The sequence below is a fragment of the Crotalus tigris genome, unplaced genomic scaffold, assembly GCF_016545835.1.
Source record: "Crotalus tigris isolate CLP2741 ecotype Arizona unplaced genomic scaffold, ASM1654583v1 scf7180000023738.1706062, whole genome shotgun sequence".
In the NCBI taxonomy this organism is placed as follows: domain Eukaryota; kingdom Metazoa; phylum Chordata; class Lepidosauria; order Squamata; family Viperidae; genus Crotalus; species Crotalus tigris.
The window spans coordinates 1,500,561-1,520,000 of NW_024100150.1; the positions used below are offsets into that span (position 1 = coordinate 1,500,561).

Below are 19,440 nucleotides of genomic sequence, written 5' to 3' on the forward strand. Positions count from 1 at the left end.
TGCGAGGCGTTTGGAGCCATCGAGAACGAGAGGCCTAGAGCGTCGCCGTCTCCGCCAGGCCGGATTGCCTTCCTTGTGAAACGTGAGCACGTCCTGAAAAGAAAAGCTTAGGCTCCGCCCATTGTCTTAACCCCTCCCACCGAAGAGGCTGGAGGAGGAGAGAAATAGAGAGAAGGGGGCGTGGCCGCCGGGGACGAGGTGGGGAGAAAGGCGCGCGAGAGGGGGCGGGGCCTGACAGGGCGGTGGGCGTGGCCGCGAGGCAGGGGGCGGGGCTCCGCCGCCCCGCTCCCTCCGCTTTTGTTCCGCCGGAGGCGAAGCGAGCGGAGCGGCTTCAGCAGCGGCGGCGGCGACGACTCCCGGAGCCATGTCCTACATCCCGGGCCAGCCCGTCACGGCCGTGGTGGTAAGCCGACCTTCCCCCCCCACTCCCACTCGTCGGACTACAAAGCCCATCCTCCGCGGCCGGAGGGGGTGTGTGATGGGCGTTGGAGTCCAAGCCCTCGAGGCGGCGGGCTCGGGAGGGGGTGGGGTATGGGGGGGTGTTTGCGTGGGTTTAGTTTGCGCCTTCTCCCCCCCCATCCAGCCCCCCCTCCAGCCCGTTCCCACGACCTGCAGACACGTGTCAGGCTCTCCCGGGGAGGGGGGGGGAAACCCTGGCGCGCGGGCGTGGTCCACACGTGGAGGGAGGGAGGGACGGGGGAGGAGTAGGAGGGGAAATCGGGCTTGTTGGGGTCTCGGGGCGGGAACGGAGCCCGAGGAGGGAGCCCCAGCCCCGTCCCCACAACCTGGCGGGACGGGGGAGCTCGCAGCCTTGCTGGCTCTCCGGCTTGGCAAGTTGAGACGGGTGGACTTTAATTCCAGCCGGTGATTAGTCACCTCCCGGCCTTTTTTTTTTTGAGGGGGGGGGAGGAGGAAGGGAAAAAGTCCGGTCGTCTGAAAGCGGCTGAGGTTGAGAAAAGTCCCGGGACAGTTTGCCTCCTTCGGTGCCCGTAGCTTTGCCCCCTTCTTTGGGGTCCTCCAGGGAGCCTTCCATCCCCCTCCCCTTTCTCCTTCCTCCTGCTCTGCTCCCTCCTTTCCTCCCTTTCTCTTTTCTCCCTTCTCCTGCTCTGCTTCCTTTCTTCCTCCTTTGATCCATTTCTCTTTCCTCCCTTCCTCCTTTCCTCCCTCTCTCTTTCCTCCCTTCCTTCTCCTGCTCTGCTTCCTTCCTTCGTCCTTTTATTCATTTCTTTTTCCTCTCTTCCTCCTTCTGTTCTGCTTCCTTCCTTCATCCTTTGATCCATTTCTCTTTCCTTCCTCCTTTCCTCCCTTTCTCCTTCCTTCCTCCCTTCTTTCCTTTCCTCCTCCTCCTGTTCTACTTCCTTTCTTTCTCCTTCCTTTTATTTCCCCTTCCTTCCTCCCTTCCTCTCTATTTCCTTTCTTTCTCCCTTTCTCATTTCTCCCTTTCTCTCTTCCTTCTGTTTTTCTTTCCTTCATCGTTTTCTTCCGTTCTCCTCCCCTCCCTCCCTCCCTCCCTGCCTTTCCTTCCATCTTTCCTTCCCTTTCTCCTCCCTCCCAGCCTTTCTCCTTCCTCCCTTCCTCATGTTCTTCTTTCTCCCTTTCTCTCTTCCTTCTGTTCTCCTTCCCTCCCAGCCTTTCTCCTTCCTCCCTTCCTCATCTTCTTCTTCCTCCCTCCTTTTCTCCCTTTCTCCTTCCTTCCTCTCTTTCTCCTCCCTCTTCCCCCCCCCCAGAAAAACATCCCCATCAGTTGGGTTGGGCTGAGATAGAGGGACGGACCCAGAGTCACCCATCCGAGAGTCACCCATCCGGCTTTCATGCCTAAGGCAGGATTCGAACTCCCATCTCCTGGTTTCTGCCTTGGGGCTCTTGGGGGCCTCCCTTCCACCCTTTCTTCTCCCCACTGAATCCCCTTTGGCCTGTCCTCGCCAAGGGGTACAGCCTGAAGACCCCGGCTCATCTTGGCCGCTGTCCTTGCTTCAACCTGCCTTGAGATGCTTTGATTCGCATCTTATACCGCTAATTTCCCAGCATGACGGGATTCAAGGCAGCTGAGCAGCCAGGGCAGCGAGTCCTCAGCTTAGCGGCCGTTCGAAGTTGCGACAGCACTGAAAAAAAGCAAGTTAACGGCCATTTTTCACCCTTAACGACTGTGGCAGCATCCCCGTGATTTACATTCGGATGCTTCACAACCGACTCACATTTATGACAGTTGCAGCGTCCCAGGTGTGTGTGTGTGTCACGTGATCCCCTTTTGCGAACTTTTCACGAGCAAAGTCAGTGGGGGGGGGAACCTGGATTCATTTAACGACCGGTTTGCTAATTTAACCACTGCAGGGATTCACTGAACAAACTGGCAAGGAAAGTCGTGAAAGGGGGCAAAACTCACTCGACAAGTTTCTCACTTCAACATTTCTCACTTGACGTAAATTTTGGGCTCCATTGTGGTCGTATGTTGAGGACTGCCTATCTTCCACGCTGTGCAAGAAAATCAACTTGGCCGTTCCCAGGAGATGGCTGAACAGCCTTTCTTGCAAACTTCCCATTTCTTCTTCGTAAAAATCTCCAGTGATGGAGCGCCCAAGATTTCTGGTGGCAAGCTGTTCCACTGGTTAATTGTCCTCACTATTAGGAAATTTCGCCTTAGTTCCAGGTTGCTTCTCTCCTTGATTGGTTTCCATCCATTGCTTTTTGTCTTGCCTTCTGGTGCTTTGGAGAACAGCTTGACTCCCTCTTTGGGGCAGCCCCTGAGATATTGGAAGGCTGCTATCCTGTCTCCCCTCGTCCTTCTCTTCATTAAACTAGAATCAATCAATCAATCAGAATAAAGCGGGAAGGGACCTTGGAGGTCATCTAGTCCAACCCCCTGCTCAGACAGGAAATCCTATACCATTTTGGACAAATGGCTGTCCAGTTTCTTCTTAAAAACTTCCAGTGTTGGAGCATTCACTGCTTCTGGAGGCAAGGAGTTCCACTGGTTAATTGTCCTCATTGTCTTGAAATTTCTCCTTAGTTCTAGGTTGCTTCTCTCCTTGATCAGTTTCCATCCGTTGCTTCTTGTCCTGCCTTCAGGGGCTATGGAGAACAGCTTGACTCCCCTCTTCTTTGAGGCAGTCCCTGAGATATTGGAACACTGCTATCCTGTCCCCCCTCGTCCTTCTCTTCATTAAACTAGACATACCCAATTCCAGCAACCGTTCCTTGTATGTTTTAGCCTCCAGTCCCCTGATCATCTTTGTTGCTCTTCTCTGCACTCTTTCTAGAGTCTCAACATCTGTTTTTAACTATGGTGACCAAAATTGGATGCCATATTCAGTTGTCATGGTTGTCCCGAAGGTGTTCCCCCCCCCCCAAAAAACCAGTAGGACTTTCTAGTTTTGTTTTTTTTTCCTTGAAAATGTTTCGCTTCTCATCCAAGAAGCTTCTTCAGTTCCTTTTGAAAAGCACCTTTGGGTCCCTTCTCCAAAAACAAAATCTGGAGTCAAAGACTGGAAATTTTTAAGAAGAGATGGACGGCCATTTGTCCGAAATGATATAGGGTTTCCTGCCTGAGCAGGGGGTTGGACTAGATGACCTCCAAGGTCCCTTCCAACTTTATTATTATTATTATTATATATTAGTAGTATTAGTAGTAGTAATAATAATAAAGTTGGAAGGGACCTTGGAGGTCATCTAGTCCAACCCCATGCTCAGGCAGGAAACCCTATATTTAGTGAGCATTCAGAGTTATAGCGGCATCAAAAAATGCGAGTTGTGACTGCTTTTCACAGTTATGACCTTTGCGGCCTCCCCAGGATCCTGTGATCAAAATTCAGATGCTTGGCCACTGGTTCATACTTACGACGGTTGCCATATTCCGCAGTCACCTGATCCCCTTTTGCGACCTTCTGACAAGCCAAGTCAATGGGGGAGGGGGGGAAGCCGGATTCACTTAACGACCGGGTTACTAAGTGAACAACTGCAGGGATTCCCTTCACGACGGTGGCAAGCAAGGTCGTAAAATGGGGCAAAACTCACTTAGCAACTGTCTTAGCGATGGAAATTTTGGGCTTGGATTGGTCTTATAAGTTGAGGACCGCTCGTATGCCTTCCTCAGAGGGTTGTTGTTGTTTTTTTGAGGGGGGGGCAGGTTAGGTTTCCTTTTTCCCTTGTGAAATCTGCCCCTGTTCCATATCCCCATTAAATGTCGGTGGAGATTCTCTGTCATCCAGGTCGTGGCTGTCCCGAAGGTGCTTTTTCACGAGGCAACTGGACTTTCTTGTTTTCCTTTGAAGACGTTTCGCTTCCCATCCCAGAAGCTTCTTCAGCTCTGACTGGAGGGTGGGGAGGGGAAGGATTTATACTCCTTGCAGAAAGCCAGTCATTTGCCTTCTTTTTAGACCAGTGGTTCTCAACCTGTGGGTCGGGACCCCATTTGGGGTCGAATGACCATTTCACGGGGGTCGCCAAACAACGCAGTCCGCCATTTTTTCCCCCTTTTCCTTAGCTGTGCTACTCCCTTTTATTCTATTGGCTTTTGAAAGCCAATAGAATAGACTCTCTTGAATAGAGTCTAATTCTATTGGCTTTCAAAAGCCAATAGGAATTGTCCAGGCTGTCTCTGCCCTGCTGAGCCCGCCAAAAGTCCCATTCTGCAAACGGGGCCGCACCAGTTGAGTAGTCCTCGACTTACGACCGGTTGAGTAGTCCTCGACTTACGACCGGTTGGGGGTCGCGGCATTAAAAAGGTTGAGAACCACTGTGTTAGAGTCGTTGAGGCCACTTGGAGGTTTACCCTTGTCCTCAGAGTCACCTGAGCAGTGCAGATGGGTGTGGAGCCATCTTGGAACTACCGAAAGGACCGCGTTGTAGACTGGACATAGATGATGTTGTGTCCCTCCCCCTCTGTTGAAGGAGGTCTGTTCAGTCTTGACCTAGATGGCTTCTTTGACCCCTCTTTCAAACCAGCGGTCCTCTTTGTCCAAAATGTGGACTTTGCTGTCTTCGGATGAGCGGCCTTCGTCTTTTAAATGCAGATGGTCTGCTGAATTTTGTCCTGATGGGTTTGTTCTGCTAGGTTGTGCCATGCGTTTGTGAAGTTGTTGTTTCCACCACCATCACCACACCCCCGATGTACAGATCTGCCACTATGCCGGGGTCCTCAAACTTGGTCCTTTTATGACTTGTGGACTTCAACTTCCAGAATTCCTCAGCCAGTGTGCTTGGCTGAGGAATTCTGGGAGTTGAAGTCCACAAGCAGGGGTCTTCGAACTTGGCCCTTTTATGACTTGTGGACTTCAACTCCCAGAATTCCTCAGCCTGTGTGCCTGGCTGAGGAATTCTGGGAGTTGAAGTCCACAAGTCATGAAAGGGCCAAGTTGGAAGACCCCTGCCCTATGCATATCCCCACTAGTTTCCCTCGACCTGCTTGAGTTTCCTTTAAAAATCCTGAATTTGAATCTTGAGTTTGCCTGCCCCCCCCCCCATCCAAATCTTAAGTCTCCATCTCTGGAGAATTAGATCATTTTGAACCCAATTCCTCTTTTAAACCCCTCTGGGGGAAATGTCTGGTTTGCTTCACGCAATAGCTGGGAGGAATGAAATGTGTTGCAATCATTGGGCTTTTATCGTGTGTGAGTTATGATTAGTTCAGTTTTCTGCATGCAACAGATTAACACATGTTTTGTTCTAAAGGAGTGAATCATACGTTGGCTTAGCTCAACCGGACGAATGTTGTTGCTTGCTCCAAAACCTCTTGCTTGCATAGCTGCTGATTTCTTACCTGTGGGATTAAAACGAACAAAAATGATTTGATAAGTGTAATGTGAAGGATAGACATTAAAAAAAAAAATCCAGGTTTTAAAAACCAGCCCGGCTGCAAAATTCATTAGGGAGATCTATTAGGGAGTAAGTCAGCCCAAATTGGTCATTTTGGTAGATGGGCGGTTTTTATTAATTTATTTATTCACAGCTGTTAGGGAGAGGCTTAGCTCAACTTCCATTATTTTGTAAATGGGTGGTTTTATTAATTTATATTTTAACAGCTGTTAGGGGGAGAGGCTCAGCCCAAATTAGTCGTTTTAGTAGATGAGTTGGTTTTATTTATTAAGAGCTATTAGGGAGAGACTCAGCCCAAGATTGGTTATTTTGATAGATGGGTAGTTTTTATTAATTTATTTATTAAGAGCTGTTAGGGAGAGAGTCAGCTCAAAATCATTTTGCATGAGTGGTTTTATTTATTAAGAGCTATTAGGGAGAGAGTCAGCCCAAATTGGTTATTTTGGCAGATGGGTGGTTTTTATTAATTTATTTATTAAGAGCTATTAGGGAGAGAGTCAGCCCAAATTGGTTATTTTGGCAGATGGGTGGTTTTTATTAATTTATTTATTAAGAGTTATTAGGGAGAGAGTCAGCCCAAATTGGTTATTTTGACAGATGGGTGGTTTTTATTTATTAAGAGCTGTTAAGGGAGAGAGTCAGCTCAAAATCATTTTGCATGAGTGGTTTTATTTATTAAGAGCTATTAGGGAGAGAGTCAGCCCAAATTGGTTATTTTGGCAGATGAGTGGTTTTTATTAATTTATTTATTAAGAGCTATTAGGGAGAGAGTCAGCCCAAATTGGTTATTTTGGCAGATGGGTAGTTTTTATTAATTTATTTATTAAAAGCTATTAGGGAGAGAGTCAGCCCAAATTGGTTATTTTGGCAGATGGGTGGTTTTTATTTATTAAGAGCTATTAAGGGAGAGAGTCAGCTCAAAATCATTTTACATGAGTGGTTTTATTTATTAAGAGCTATTAGGGAGAGAGTCAGCCCAAATTGGTTATTTTGGAAGATGGGTGGTTTTTTATTAATTTATTTATTAAGAGCTGTTAGGGAAGAGTTAGAGAGATCTATGATAAGAGAAGAAAGGGTATTAATTAATGATGTATTTAATTAAGAGATGGAATATATATGAAAATACGAAAATATTATTCTTGGAATATTATGTGTTGTAGAAGGGATACCCAAAGTCTTATTAATATGTTTGTGTAAGATTAATTGGAATATGTTAATTAATTAGTAGAGCTTAAAAGCAGGAGTGATTTATATAGATGTAATAGGGATGATTTTGTGGATTGATTGAATTTTAAGAAGAAATAGATTAAACTAAATTTGTTATATTATGAGAGGAAAATAGAGGGGGAATTTTTTAAGGTATTAATTTTAGCTATGCATATATGACTTGTTTTGCTATGATTGATTACCCTTTCACCACGGTGTTTTCCTGAGCATTTTGATGTAAAAAATAAAAAAAACAATAAAATGTGTATTAAAAAAAAAGCTGTTAGGGAGAGAGTCAGCTCAAAATCATTTCACACGAGTGGTTTTATTAATGTATTTATTAAGAGCTATTAGGGAGAGAGTCAGCCCAAATTGGTTATTTTGGCAGATGGGTGGTTTTTATTAATGTATTTATTAAGAGCTATTGGGGAGAGAGTCAGCCCAAATTGGTTATTTTGGCAGAGGGGCGATTGATATCTTAAAGATTTATTTAATGAATACACACTTAGAGGACAAGGCGAGAAGAACTGCTTTGCCCGCTGCTGAAAATCATAAAAATCAGGATTCATGAGAAACTCTAAAAACTCCATTACCTGAAGGATTTGAAACTTTAAAATAATCCAGTTAAAGGTTTCCTCAGGGATTACATTTGTGATCTGTTTTTCATTTGATTTGGCCAGCTTTTCTCTCCCGCTCCCTCTCTTGCAAGTTTGACAACGAAATAAATCAAACTTGGTACCTGCCCATTTTCAAGATGTATTGGACAGTCTGTAATGGTATTGCATGCATGATGTATCTTTATATTCATTTGATTTTTAATGACCTCATGTGGGCCAGACGAGGACAGCCAAAGGGCCGGAGGTGGCCTGGGGACTGTAAAATGTCCAGGTCTGGTCCAGATCAAGTGATCCCTAAGCATTCCTGGCCAAATAGGGGCTGATAATCTGGTCTTTTGTGGTCCCAAGCCAAGAGTTTCACTCTGACATTGTCCCTTATCTTGTCGCTAAAGTAGGAGAAGCAGAGAGAAGGGTGGATCCTGGAGAGAAAATTAGAAATATTGCAGAAGAGTACTAAAGACATATTACAGCCATGTTTTTCAAAGTTGGCAACTTTAAGGTGGGTGGACTTCAATTCCCAGAATTGAAGCAGGCCGGCTGGGGGATTCTGGGAGTGGAAGTCCACCCCTCTTAAAGCATGCTGGTTGGGGGATTATGGGAGTGGAAGCCCACCCCTCTTAAAGCAGGCTGGCTGGGGAATTCTGGGAGTGGAAGTCCATCCCTCTTAAAGCATGCTGGCTGGGGGATTCTGGGAGTGGAAGCTCCCCTCTTAAAGGATGCTAGCTGGGGAATTCTGGGAGTGGAAGTCCACCCTTCTTAAAGTAGGCTGGCTGGGAAATTCTGCGAGTCGAAGTCCACCCCTCTTAAAGTAGGCTGGCTGGGGGATTCTGGGAGTGGAAGTCGACCCATCTTAATGCAGGCTGCCTGGGAGATTCTGGGACTTGAAGTCCACCCATCTTAAAGCAGGCTGGCTAGGGGATTCTGGGACTTGAAGTCCACTTTGTCTTAAAGCATGCTGGCTGGGGAATTCTGGGAGTCAAAGTCCACCCATCTTAAAGTTGCCAAGTTTGTCAAACACTGCTTTATAAGCAAAGTGAAAAGGTCGGTCTCATCCTCTCAACGTCTTCCTTAAATGTAACCTTTGGCAGTATCTAAATGGCTGATATGGTTGCTAAAGATAGAAAGGACTTATCTTATCCTACAAGCGTGAACCGCTGCAGTCCTAAAAACACACTTGCATAGACTTCTATAAGAAAGTATTTCTCCCACGACACCGGAGATAAATCCCTTGTGTGTCTAATCACACTTGGCTAAATAAAGCGGTTCCGTTCTCTTCTACAGGTAGTCCTCAGCTTGCAACCACAATTGACCCCCCCAAATTTTTGCTGCTAACGGAAACATTTGTTAAGTGAGTTTTGCCCCGTTTTATGACCTTTTTTGCCACAGTTAAGTGAACCGCTGCAGTTGTTAAGTGAGTCACGTGGTTGTTAAGTGAATATGGCTTCCCCCCGCTGACTTTGCTTGTCAGAAAGTCGCCAAAGGGGATCACGTGACTCCGGGACATGGCGATCGTCATAAATATGAACCAGTTGCCAGGCATCTGAATTTTGATCACGGGATGCTGCAATGGTCATAACTGTGATAAACGGTCATAACTCACTTTTTTCAGTAGCTTTGAACGGTATTCTATTTCAAATTCTATTCCAAATTCTATTCTATTCCAAATTCTGTTCTATTCCAAATTCTATGCTATGCTATGCTATTCTATATTCTGTTCTATTCTAATTTTATATATTCTATTCTATATTCTATTTTATTCTATCCCATAATTCTATTCTATTCTATTCTATCCCATTATTCTATTCTATTCTATTCTATCCCATAATTCTATTCTATTCTATGCTATTCTATGCTATTCTATTATTTATTCCATTCCAAATTCTATTCTATTCTAATTTTATATATTCTATTCTATTCCATTCCATTCTATTCTATTCCAAATTCTATTCTAATTTTATATATTCTATTCTATACTATACTATATTGTACTATTCTATACTATTCTATTCTAATTTTATATATTCTATTCTATTCTAATTTTATTCTATGCTCTTTTCTATTCTATTCTATTATTCTGTTCTGTTCTATTCTGTTCTGTTCTATTCTTCTATTCATTTTCTATATTCTATTCCTGTTCTGATTCTGTTCTGATTCTGTTCTGTTCTGTAATTCTAGTCTACTCTACTCTAATTCTATTCTAATTCTATTATGCATCTTAAGTCTTGTACCTCAAGACGAGCAGTTTTGCAAGATTTGGACACCCTGAACTTCAGAGTTACTTTACTTTATTTTTAAAGATAGATTCCTCTACGCCCTTGGTGTTCCAAGAGAAACACCTTCCAGCTTTTTTTTTTCCTTTCTCCGAAAAAAGAAAGCACATCTCCTCTAAAATGAGAGGCAAATTGGCATTCCGGAAGCTGGTGGGTCGCCAGCGCTTCTGGCAGCCACCTGTTTTTAAATGCCCCGCAGGATTCTTGCTCTGTTTCAGATGCTTCCAATTTGCCAGCCGGCCGTCCATGCTGGCGAGGGCCTGGTCTGCTTTTTATCTTTCTTTCCAGTGAGCTCATAATTCACTTGAGCCTCCGGGGAGGAAACACATAAATGGTTCCTTGTTTACAAGAAGCTCCAAAAAAAGCTCCAGCTTCTTAACTAGACACTTGGCCTCTGGGGGGGGGGGATCATCTTCTCTAAAGAGAAGATGGGGGAAAAGGGGACACGCTGCAAAAAAACCCCCACCCAATTGATCCTGATTGTGAGGATGCCACACACTGCCCACAGTCTTTGCAGCAGGCTCTTGTCTGACTCAAATGAAGTGGGGACAAAGGGTCTCTGTGAATGGTAGCCAGGGGGTCTTCCCCGCTGTCCTATAGATAGCCCTTCTGTTGGGGGCTAGGGCATTTTGGAAGTCTGACCTCATCTGGAGCTGCTGAGAGTCAGGGCTCCTTGTACAGTTGAGAGTTCAGGGCTCAAAATGTCCAGCTGTCACAGTGATGGCGAACCTTTTAGAGACCGAATGCCCAAACTGCAACCCAAAACCCACTTATGCATCGTCGGGTGTGCCGGGTGGGCGTGGCCCATTGGGGGGGGTGTGGCCCATTGGGGGTGTGTGGCCCATTGGGTGGGCGTGGCTGCGGTGGTAACGGCAGACTGGGTGGGACTAAAAAGTTCCACCAATCAATTCCAACTTTGCGGGATCTTTTTTTTCCCCGCGAGAAGTTGAAATTGACTGATTGATTGAACCCCTTTTTTTTGCACACGGCAGCAGAGGCCTAAAGCGAAAAGGTTTTATAAAACCCAGCTGAAGGCCTAGGACTGGGGCGACGGCACACGTGCCCACAGAGAGGGCTCTGAGTGCCACTTGTGGCACGCGTGCCATAGGTTCGCCACCACGGAGTTATCATATAGCAACAGCACTTAGACTTACATACCGCTCCATAGGACCTTTGACAGCCCTCTCTGAGCAGTTTACAGAGTCAGCCTGTTTGCCCCCAACAATCTGGGTCCCCATTTTATTGACCTCAGAAGGCTGAGTCAACCTTGAGCCAGTCAGGGTCAAACTCATGGCAGTGGGCAGTCAGCCTGCAATGCTGCATTATAACTACTGTGTCACCACAGCTTCCTTCCTTCCTTCCTTCCTTCCTTCCTTCCTTCCTTCCTTCCTTCCTTCCTTCCTTCCTTCCTTCCTTCCTTCCCAAGCAACAGCACTTAGACTTATATACCGCTTTACAGCCCTCTCTAAGCAGTTTATAAAGTCAGCCTATTTGCCCCCAACAACCTGGGTCCTCATTTTACCGACCTCGGAAGGATGGAAGGCTGGGTCAACCTCAAGCCGGTCAGGGTCAGACTCATGGCAATGGGCAGTCAGCCTGCAATGCTGTATTATAACTACTGTGTCACCACAGCTTCCTTCCTTCCTTCCTTCCTTCCTTCCTTCCTTCCTTCCTTCCTTCCTTCCTTCCTTCCTTCCTTCCTTCCTTCCTCCCTCCCTCCCTCCCTCCCTCCCTTCCTTCCTTCCTTCCATAGCACTTAGACTTATATACTGCTTTACAGCCTTCTCTAAGCAGTTTACAGAGTCAGCCTATTTGCTCCCAACAATCTGGATCTTCATTTTACCGACCTCGGAAGGACGGAAGGCTGAATCAGCCTTCAGCCAGTCAGGATCAAACTCCAGGCACTGGGCCTGCAATACTGTATTCTAACTATTGCGCCACCATGACGAAGGAAGGAAAGAAAGAAGGAAGGAGGAAAGAGAGGGAGAGAAAGAGGGAGGGAGGGAAGGAGAAAAGGCAGGGAAAGAAAGAAGAGAAGGAAGGAAACAGGATTTAAATGTATCGGTTTAAAACGTTAAAAGAGCTGTCCATCTTTTAACCAGCTCTGGGCGTCTCCCAGTCCGACGCTAAACCGGCATACAAAGCCATATTAAAACTATCAAAGCCAACCCATTAAAGACGTGAAAAGCATTGGCGCCAAGCCAAACGTCTGATGTGCAGCGTCTAAATAAGGTTCTCGCAGCGCTCGGAGGAAGAGCCGGGACTTCAAAGGGTTGAGGCGGTGTAGTGGTTGCTTGCCAGACTGACAAGGCTTCACCAGATGGATTGACCACCAACCACGCTCCAGTTCCTTTCTTATCCGTGAAAAGACTCTTCACCGTTTTCAAAATGAGAATGACTTCCCCAATTGTTTTTCCAATAGAGTAGACTAGAACAGTGATGGCGAACCTTTCAGAGACCGAGTGCCCAAACTGCAACCCAAAACCCACTTATGCATTGTCGGGTGCTGGGTGGGCGTGAGCCCATTGGGTGGGCATGGCTGCGATGGAAACGGCAGACTGGGTGGGACTAAAAAGTTCAATCAATCAATTCCAACTTTGCGAGATCTTTTTTTTCTCGCGAGAAGTTGAAATTGACTGATTGATTGAACCTTTTTTTTTTTTTTTTGCACACGGCAGCAGAGGCCTAAAGTGAAAAGGTTTTATAAAATCCAGCTGAAGGCCTAGGACTGGGGCGACGGCGCGCATGCCCACAGAGAGGGCTCCGAGTGCTGCCTCTGGCACCCGTGCCATAGGTTCGCCACCACTGGAATAGAATTTGGAGTGGAATGGAATGGAAAATGGAATGGAATAGAAGAATATAGAATGAAATATTACAGAATATTAGAATAGAATAGAATAGAATAGAATAGAATAGAATAGAATAGAATAGAATAGAATAGAATAGAATAAGAACAGGAATAGAATGGAATAGAATAGAATAGAATAGAATAGAATAAGAACAGGAATAGAATGGAATAGAATAGAATTAGAATAGAATAGAATAGAATAGAATAGAATAAGAACAGGAATGGAATAGAATAGAATAGAATAGAATAAGAACAGGAATAGAATGGAATAGAATAGAATAGAATAGAATAGAATAGAATAGAATAGAATAGAATAAGAACAGGAATGGAATAGAATAGAATAGAATAGAATAGAATAGAATAGAATAGAATAGAATAGAATTATAGGATAGAATAGAATTACAGGATAGAATAGAATTACAGGATAGAATATGGAATAGGTTTTTATTTTTGTTTATTTTTTTAAATTTATGTATAAAATTTATATTGTCCTCAACTTAAGCCATCACAATTAGGGCCAGAATTGAAGTTTTACGACGGTGATGGGTGGGCTTCATTAATGGCTGTTACTTGAGGACTATGTATACAACCACAATCAAGCCCCAAAATTGTGTTGCTCAGGATGTGGGTTTTGCCTCATTTAACGACCTTTCTGGCTACAGTCGTTAAGTGAACCACTGCACGGTTGTTAAGTGAAACCGGCTTCCCCTATTGGCTTGGCTTGTCGGGGAGGTCGTAAAAGGGGATCACATGACCCCGGGAACATTGCGACCGTCCTAAGTATGAGTCAGTTGCCAAGTGTCTGAATGTTGATCCCGTGACGCCTTGGTCGTAAGTGTGAAAAACGGCCGTAGGTCCCTTTTTTTCAGTGCCGTTGTAACCTTGAACGGTCACTAAACAAACCGTTGTAAGTCGGGGACTCCCTCTGTGGCACTCAAGAGCGCACTGCTTGTGTTTTTGAGCCGTGACGGAGTCAGAGGCGAGTGCTCAGATTTGACTCTTCTGTTTTCTCCTTAGCAAAGGGTTGAAATCCACAAACTCCGCCAGGGCGAGAATCTCATCCTGGGCTTCAGCATCGGGGGTGGCATCGACCAGGATCCCGCCCAGAATCCCTTCTCGGAGGACAAGACGGACAAGGTTGGCACGGAGCCCCCGTTAGGGACGTGTTTCTTGGATACAAAAAAATTGTATATCCCAGGTCCAATTTTGGAGGCCAAGGGAGTATCAACAGAAGAGAATATTTTAGACCAGGGTTGAACTGTGGGGGTCCCTGGTGCTCTCTGAGCTGCGTGGTTTCCTTGCAGACGTTTCATGACCCCACTAGGTAACATCATCAGTGCTAGAAGGGAGCAGGAGGAGGAGGACTGTGGGGGCCTTGGTGCTCTCTGAGCTGGATGGTTTCCTTGCAAACGTTTCATGACCCAACTAGGGAACATCCTCAGTGCTAGAAGGGAGCAGGAGGAGGAGGACTTTGGGGTTCCTGGTGCTCTCTGAGCTGGATGGTTTCCGTGCAGACGTTTCATGACCCAACTAGGGAACATCATCAGTGCTAGAAGGGAGGAGGAGGAGGATTGTGGGATCCTTGGTGCTCTCTGAGCTGGGTGGTTTTCCTGCAGACATTTCATGACCCAACTAGGTAGCATCATCAGTGCTAGAAGGAAGGGGGGAGGTTTGCGAGGAGAAAGGAAGGGAAGCAGGAGGAGCAGAAGGAGGACTGTAGGGTCCCTGGTGTTCCCTGAGCTGCGTAGTTTCCTTGCAGACGTTTCATGACCCAACTAGGTTATGTCATGTGTTGTAGAGGGAGGAGGAGGAGGAGGCTGGAGAAAGAGGCCATCAGACTCTCATTAAGCAACCTGGGGGGGGGGGAGGAACAGTTTCATGAGAGATCATCCAGGCAGTGACCCCTCCCCTCCTGTTTCTCCCCCCCCCTCCAGGGCATTTATGTCACTCGCGTGACGGAAGGTGGACCGGCAGAAATGGCGGGGCTTCAAGTCGGCGACAAAATCATGCAGGTAAAATTCTGTTCTGTTTAAAGGAGCAGCTGGACGCTTTGCCCTGCTCTCCCCTCCCTCGGTGTCTTTAAACCAGCGGTTCTCCACCTGTGGGTCGGGACCCCATTTGGGGTCGAACGACCATTTCACGGGGGGTCGCCAAACAACACAGTCCACCATTTTTCCCCCCTTTTCCTTAGCTGTGCGACTCCCTTTTATTCTATTGGCTTTTGAAAACCAATAGAATAGACTCTCTTGAATAGAGTCTAATTCTATTGGCTTTCCAAAGCCAATAGGAATTGTCCAGGCTGTCTCTGCCCTGCTGAGCCCACCAAAAGTCCCATTCTGCAAACGGTGCTGCACCAGTTGAGTAGTCCTCGACTTACGACCGGTTGAGTAGTCCCCGACTTACGACCGGTTGGGGGTCGCGGCATTAAAAAGGTTGAGAACCACTGCTTTAAAGCCAAATTGATGGAGATTGATTATTATTCCAGAGGATGCTCTATCAAACTCAAAGATCAGGAGAAGTCCTATATAAATATTGTCATGTGTCTGATTAAGGAAACACTTCAAAGAACTTTCAGGCATTTTTTTAACCTAAAAAGCCTTTATTACTGTTACAGAGACGTCAGCACGGCATGGTGGAAGTGCTAAGATCTGAATTTCTCTTCCTTTGCACACAACATTCCAGGCATCTCCCCTTTCCTGTTTTGGGGTCACGATTCACATCTTCCAATTAACTTGGCGGGCAAAGATGTACTTCATGTTTCTTTTTCCCGGGCTTTCCTTATATTCTCTTCCCCTTTCACTGTCAACTGATTTAACTTTAAAAATGCCAGACAGTTCTGCATATATTGTCAAAGCAAGAATATTCAATATTAGCAGACTTGACAAATATATATATATATATATATATATATATATATATATTAATATATTATATATAATATATATATATATATATATATATATATATTATATGATTGGAAATAAAAACAAAAACATGACTCTTGGGAATATTCATGTTAGTCAAATAGTCATGATCACCAAGAGAGTATCTATAAAAATAGAATTTTAATCCACCGAGCTTTCGTCAAACACAATTGACATCGTCAGGGTTAAAAGGTAAGTGCCGGGGGAAAGTGTTATATACAGCTGTTTAGTGTCTGCTTCCGGCTCCTGGAGCGTGTCATAGGCCCCACCTGATCGGGTTGGGTCTCCAGCCTACATCCCACATTACTAATCTGCATTCTGTCATAAGTTGTTTCAGAGTTGGGAGTCCAGATCTTTTTGCCTTCCTTGCTCATAGCCTCCCCCCCACCACCATCCCACACACGACTTCCCTCTACGAGTGGGTGTGGGCAATTATCACTTTCAGTATCCTTACAAGCCTCACGGCTATTTTGGTCTTGTTTATCCGTCTCCCGGAATTGTGCCCTAGATTCATAACCCCCGCCCATATTGTTCCTCCTCCCCTCCTTCTTCCCCTGGGTTCCCCTGTACGGTCCGCTGTTCGTTCCCACACGCTCTGTCTTGCGCACCGTCAAGATGTTTTTTGTCGTTGTCCTATTGTCAGTGGCTCGTTGTTCCATCCGTTGCCGGTGGGCAACGTTACCGTCTGTCCTTGGTTCTCCATTCCCACTCCATACGGCGTTCTTCCCCTTTAATTGTAGTCGCTGTTTCATCCCATAACTTTGCGCTGGGGGTGTCGAAGGGGGGTGCATTCTCCTGCTGGATTGCGATCGAGTTGTCATGCTGTGTCTGGTAGCCTCCTCATGGGGGGGTTCATCGTCGTTCTCCTCATCTCTACCGGACCTGGTTGTATTCCGTTTTTCTTCCAGTTTCTCGAATCCCCATCCATTTCCATTCCATCTCCATGCTGTTCCGTTCTCTACGGATCGTGGCGAATCCGTCCGCAGTTGTCTGCCAGGACTGGTCTGTAGTTGTTCCAGGAAGGGGGGGCCATCAGTGGGGGCTGCATTAATGTGATTACATGAGGAGGAGGGTCGGGCGATGTCTTCTGGATAGTAAGTCTTTGAATTAGGTCCCCTCTCCCGGTTAATGCGGCTACCAGCATTCCATATTTTCAGAGCCTGGTGTGCTGCACACAAATCCACACGCCTATTGATGGATTCAGTTTCTGAGAACCATGCCTCTTTTAATAAGCGGCCTCTTTTTGTGATATCGTTAGCCAAGATTTGGGCATTCTCAAAATCAAAACGATGGCCGTATTCTACTGCATGAGCCCAAATCTGGGAGTGTTGTTCACCCCGTCTGATGGCTAGCCTATGCTCATGTAGGCGGGTCTTAAGTCTTTTCGAGGTCTCGCCTATGTAATTACTCTGGCAATCCGCACAGTTGATTTTATAAACTATGGCTGATCTCTCGGCGGTGGGGAGCTGATCTTTGGGGCGCATCACCTTAGCTCGTATGGTTTGGGTGGGTTTGTGGGCTACCTGTATGTTGTGGGGTGCCAGAAGCCTGGCTGTAGCCTCTGACACATTTCTGATGTACGGTAGTGACACGCGTATGACCCGTGTCTGGAGGTCCTCTCTTGATTGTCCATTATGTAGTCCGGGTGCCATACTGTGTCGCTTAATAAACCTCGGGGGATACCCATTCATTCGGCATATGCGGAATAGATGTTTTCTTTCTTCTGCCTTAGCTTCCATGGTGCTGCAGTGCGACTGTACCCGTTTGAACAAGGTCTTAATACAGCTGGCCTTATGGGAGGCCGGATGATTACTATGGAAATGGAGGATGCGGTCCGTATGAGTGGGCTTCCGATAGACCTTGGTGTTCAGAGTTCCATCTGGGGAACGTTGGACCAGTACGTCCAGGAAGGCTATCGAGCCCCGGACCTCCTCCTCCAACGTAAACTTAATGTCCGGATATATTGAATTTAATACTCCCATAAAGCCGGCTAAATGGTCTCGTTTGACGACCACAAAAGTGTCGTCAACGTACCGTGCCCAAAACTTGGGCTGTTGACGGGTCATAGCCTCGTGTTCTAATTGTTGTAGAACCGCTTCTGCCACCACGCTGGATATTGGGGAGCCCATCGGTGTGCCTTTGACCTGTTCATATATATTCCCTTGAAAGGAGAAGTAAGTTGTAAGACATAGCTCAATGAGTTGCGTTAGGTCCCCTGGTTGCAGGGAATCCCGGTGTCCGGTTTTTCCTAGTTTTTCTAATCTATCCCTTAGGACTCTCAGGGCCAGTTCTTGGGGGATGGAGGTAAAGAGTGAGGTGACGTCAAAAGAGACCATCACCTCATCCTCCTCCACCCTAAGGGTCCTGATCCTCCCCAGGAATTCCTCTGCGGATCTGACTGTAGTGGGGCTGCCATCGACCAGGTAGGATATGCGGTCACTAAGCCACTTCGCCAACCCTGAGATGGGAGTGCCTCTAAACGACACGATAGGGCGAAGTGGAATATCCTGCTTATGGATTTTTGGCAGTCCATAAAACCTCGGGAGCGCAGAATCATTGGGTCGTATTCTCCTTAAGGTATCTTCATCAAGTTTCTTTGATTGTTTAAAACTATCAAGTAACTTGTTGATTTTATTTTTCAGGGCCACCATGGGGTCTTTCTTAATAATTCTGTAAGCAGTCTTGTCATTTAATAACTGCAGCACTTTGGCCACATAGAGTGCCCTGTCCATCACCACTGTGGCCCTCCCCTTATCAGCGGGGAGTATCACAATGGTGGCGTCCCTCTTAAGATGTTCCAGGGCCTCCGTTTCATCCCTAGGTAACACTTGATGGTGCCTATGACGCATAAGCGACCCCGTGACCTGCTGCCTGATTAAATTCGCCGAATTTTCTCCCAAATCCTCGTGGTGCATAGCCGGTTCCAACGCGGCAACGAAGTCTAACAGATTCGCATCCATCAGGTTATATCCTGCGTCGCGCTGCAACAGCGCAAGTTGGGGGCGGGTGAGGGTCTTTGAGGATAAATTATGTACCACATCATCCATATACCTATTACCCTTTAATCCCCGTAAAGTGTCTATCTTACGTTGGAGGCGTATGGCAGTCTGTTGATTGGTTCTCTCCGCCATTGACCGGACGTGCTGGTCGAGCATTTGGAAGTGTTGCTCTGATAAATCTCTGTTACATTGTTCACGAAGACAGTTGGCTCCCGTCTTCAAGGTTCCCACTCGACGGTGTTGATCATTAATGAGTGCTCGTACCGTGCGACGTTGGAATTGTCTCACCGCTAACTGGCATTCAGCAGAATTCACTGCAGGTCTCCTCATTAATGATTTGGGTGGGAGTTCTTCACGCATGCAGGCGTGCAGGAAGGCTAACTTGCGATAACAAGCCGAGATACGGCATACCGACTTCTCCCAGCGCCTTGCCTTGAGCAAAACTGCTCTGTTATAATGATTGGAAATAAAAACAAAAACATGACTCTTGGGAATATTCATGTTAGTCAAATAGTAATGATCACCAAGAGAGTATCTATAAAAATAGAATTTTAATCCACCGAGCTTTCGTCAAACACAATTGACATCGTCAGGGTTAAAAGGTAAGTGCCGGGGGAGAGTCTTATATACAGCTGTTTAGTGTCTGCTTCCGGCTCCTGGAGCGTGTCATAGGCCCCAGCTGATCGGGTTGGGTCTCCAGCCTACATCCCACATTACTAATCTGCATTCTGTCATAAGTTGTTTCAGAGTTGGGAGTCCAGATCT

General features: G+C 46.3%; 1 protein-coding gene across 1 annotated transcript in view; it reads left to right on the forward strand.

Moving 5' to 3' along the window:
* The first annotated feature begins 245 nt into the window (after positions 1-245).
* The window catches only part of TAX1BP3 (Tax1 binding protein 3), a 24,749-nt gene continuing 5,554 nt past the window's right edge, over positions 246-19,440 (forward strand). The window contains exons 1-3 of the mRNA XM_039321375.1: positions 246-403; positions 13,770-13,889; positions 14,687-14,764. Coding sequence (XP_039177309.1) covers positions 365-403; positions 13,770-13,889; positions 14,687-14,764 — 237 coding nt within the window. The 5' untranslated portion in view covers positions 246-364. The remainder of the gene's footprint in view (positions 404-13,769; positions 13,890-14,686; positions 14,765-19,440) is intronic.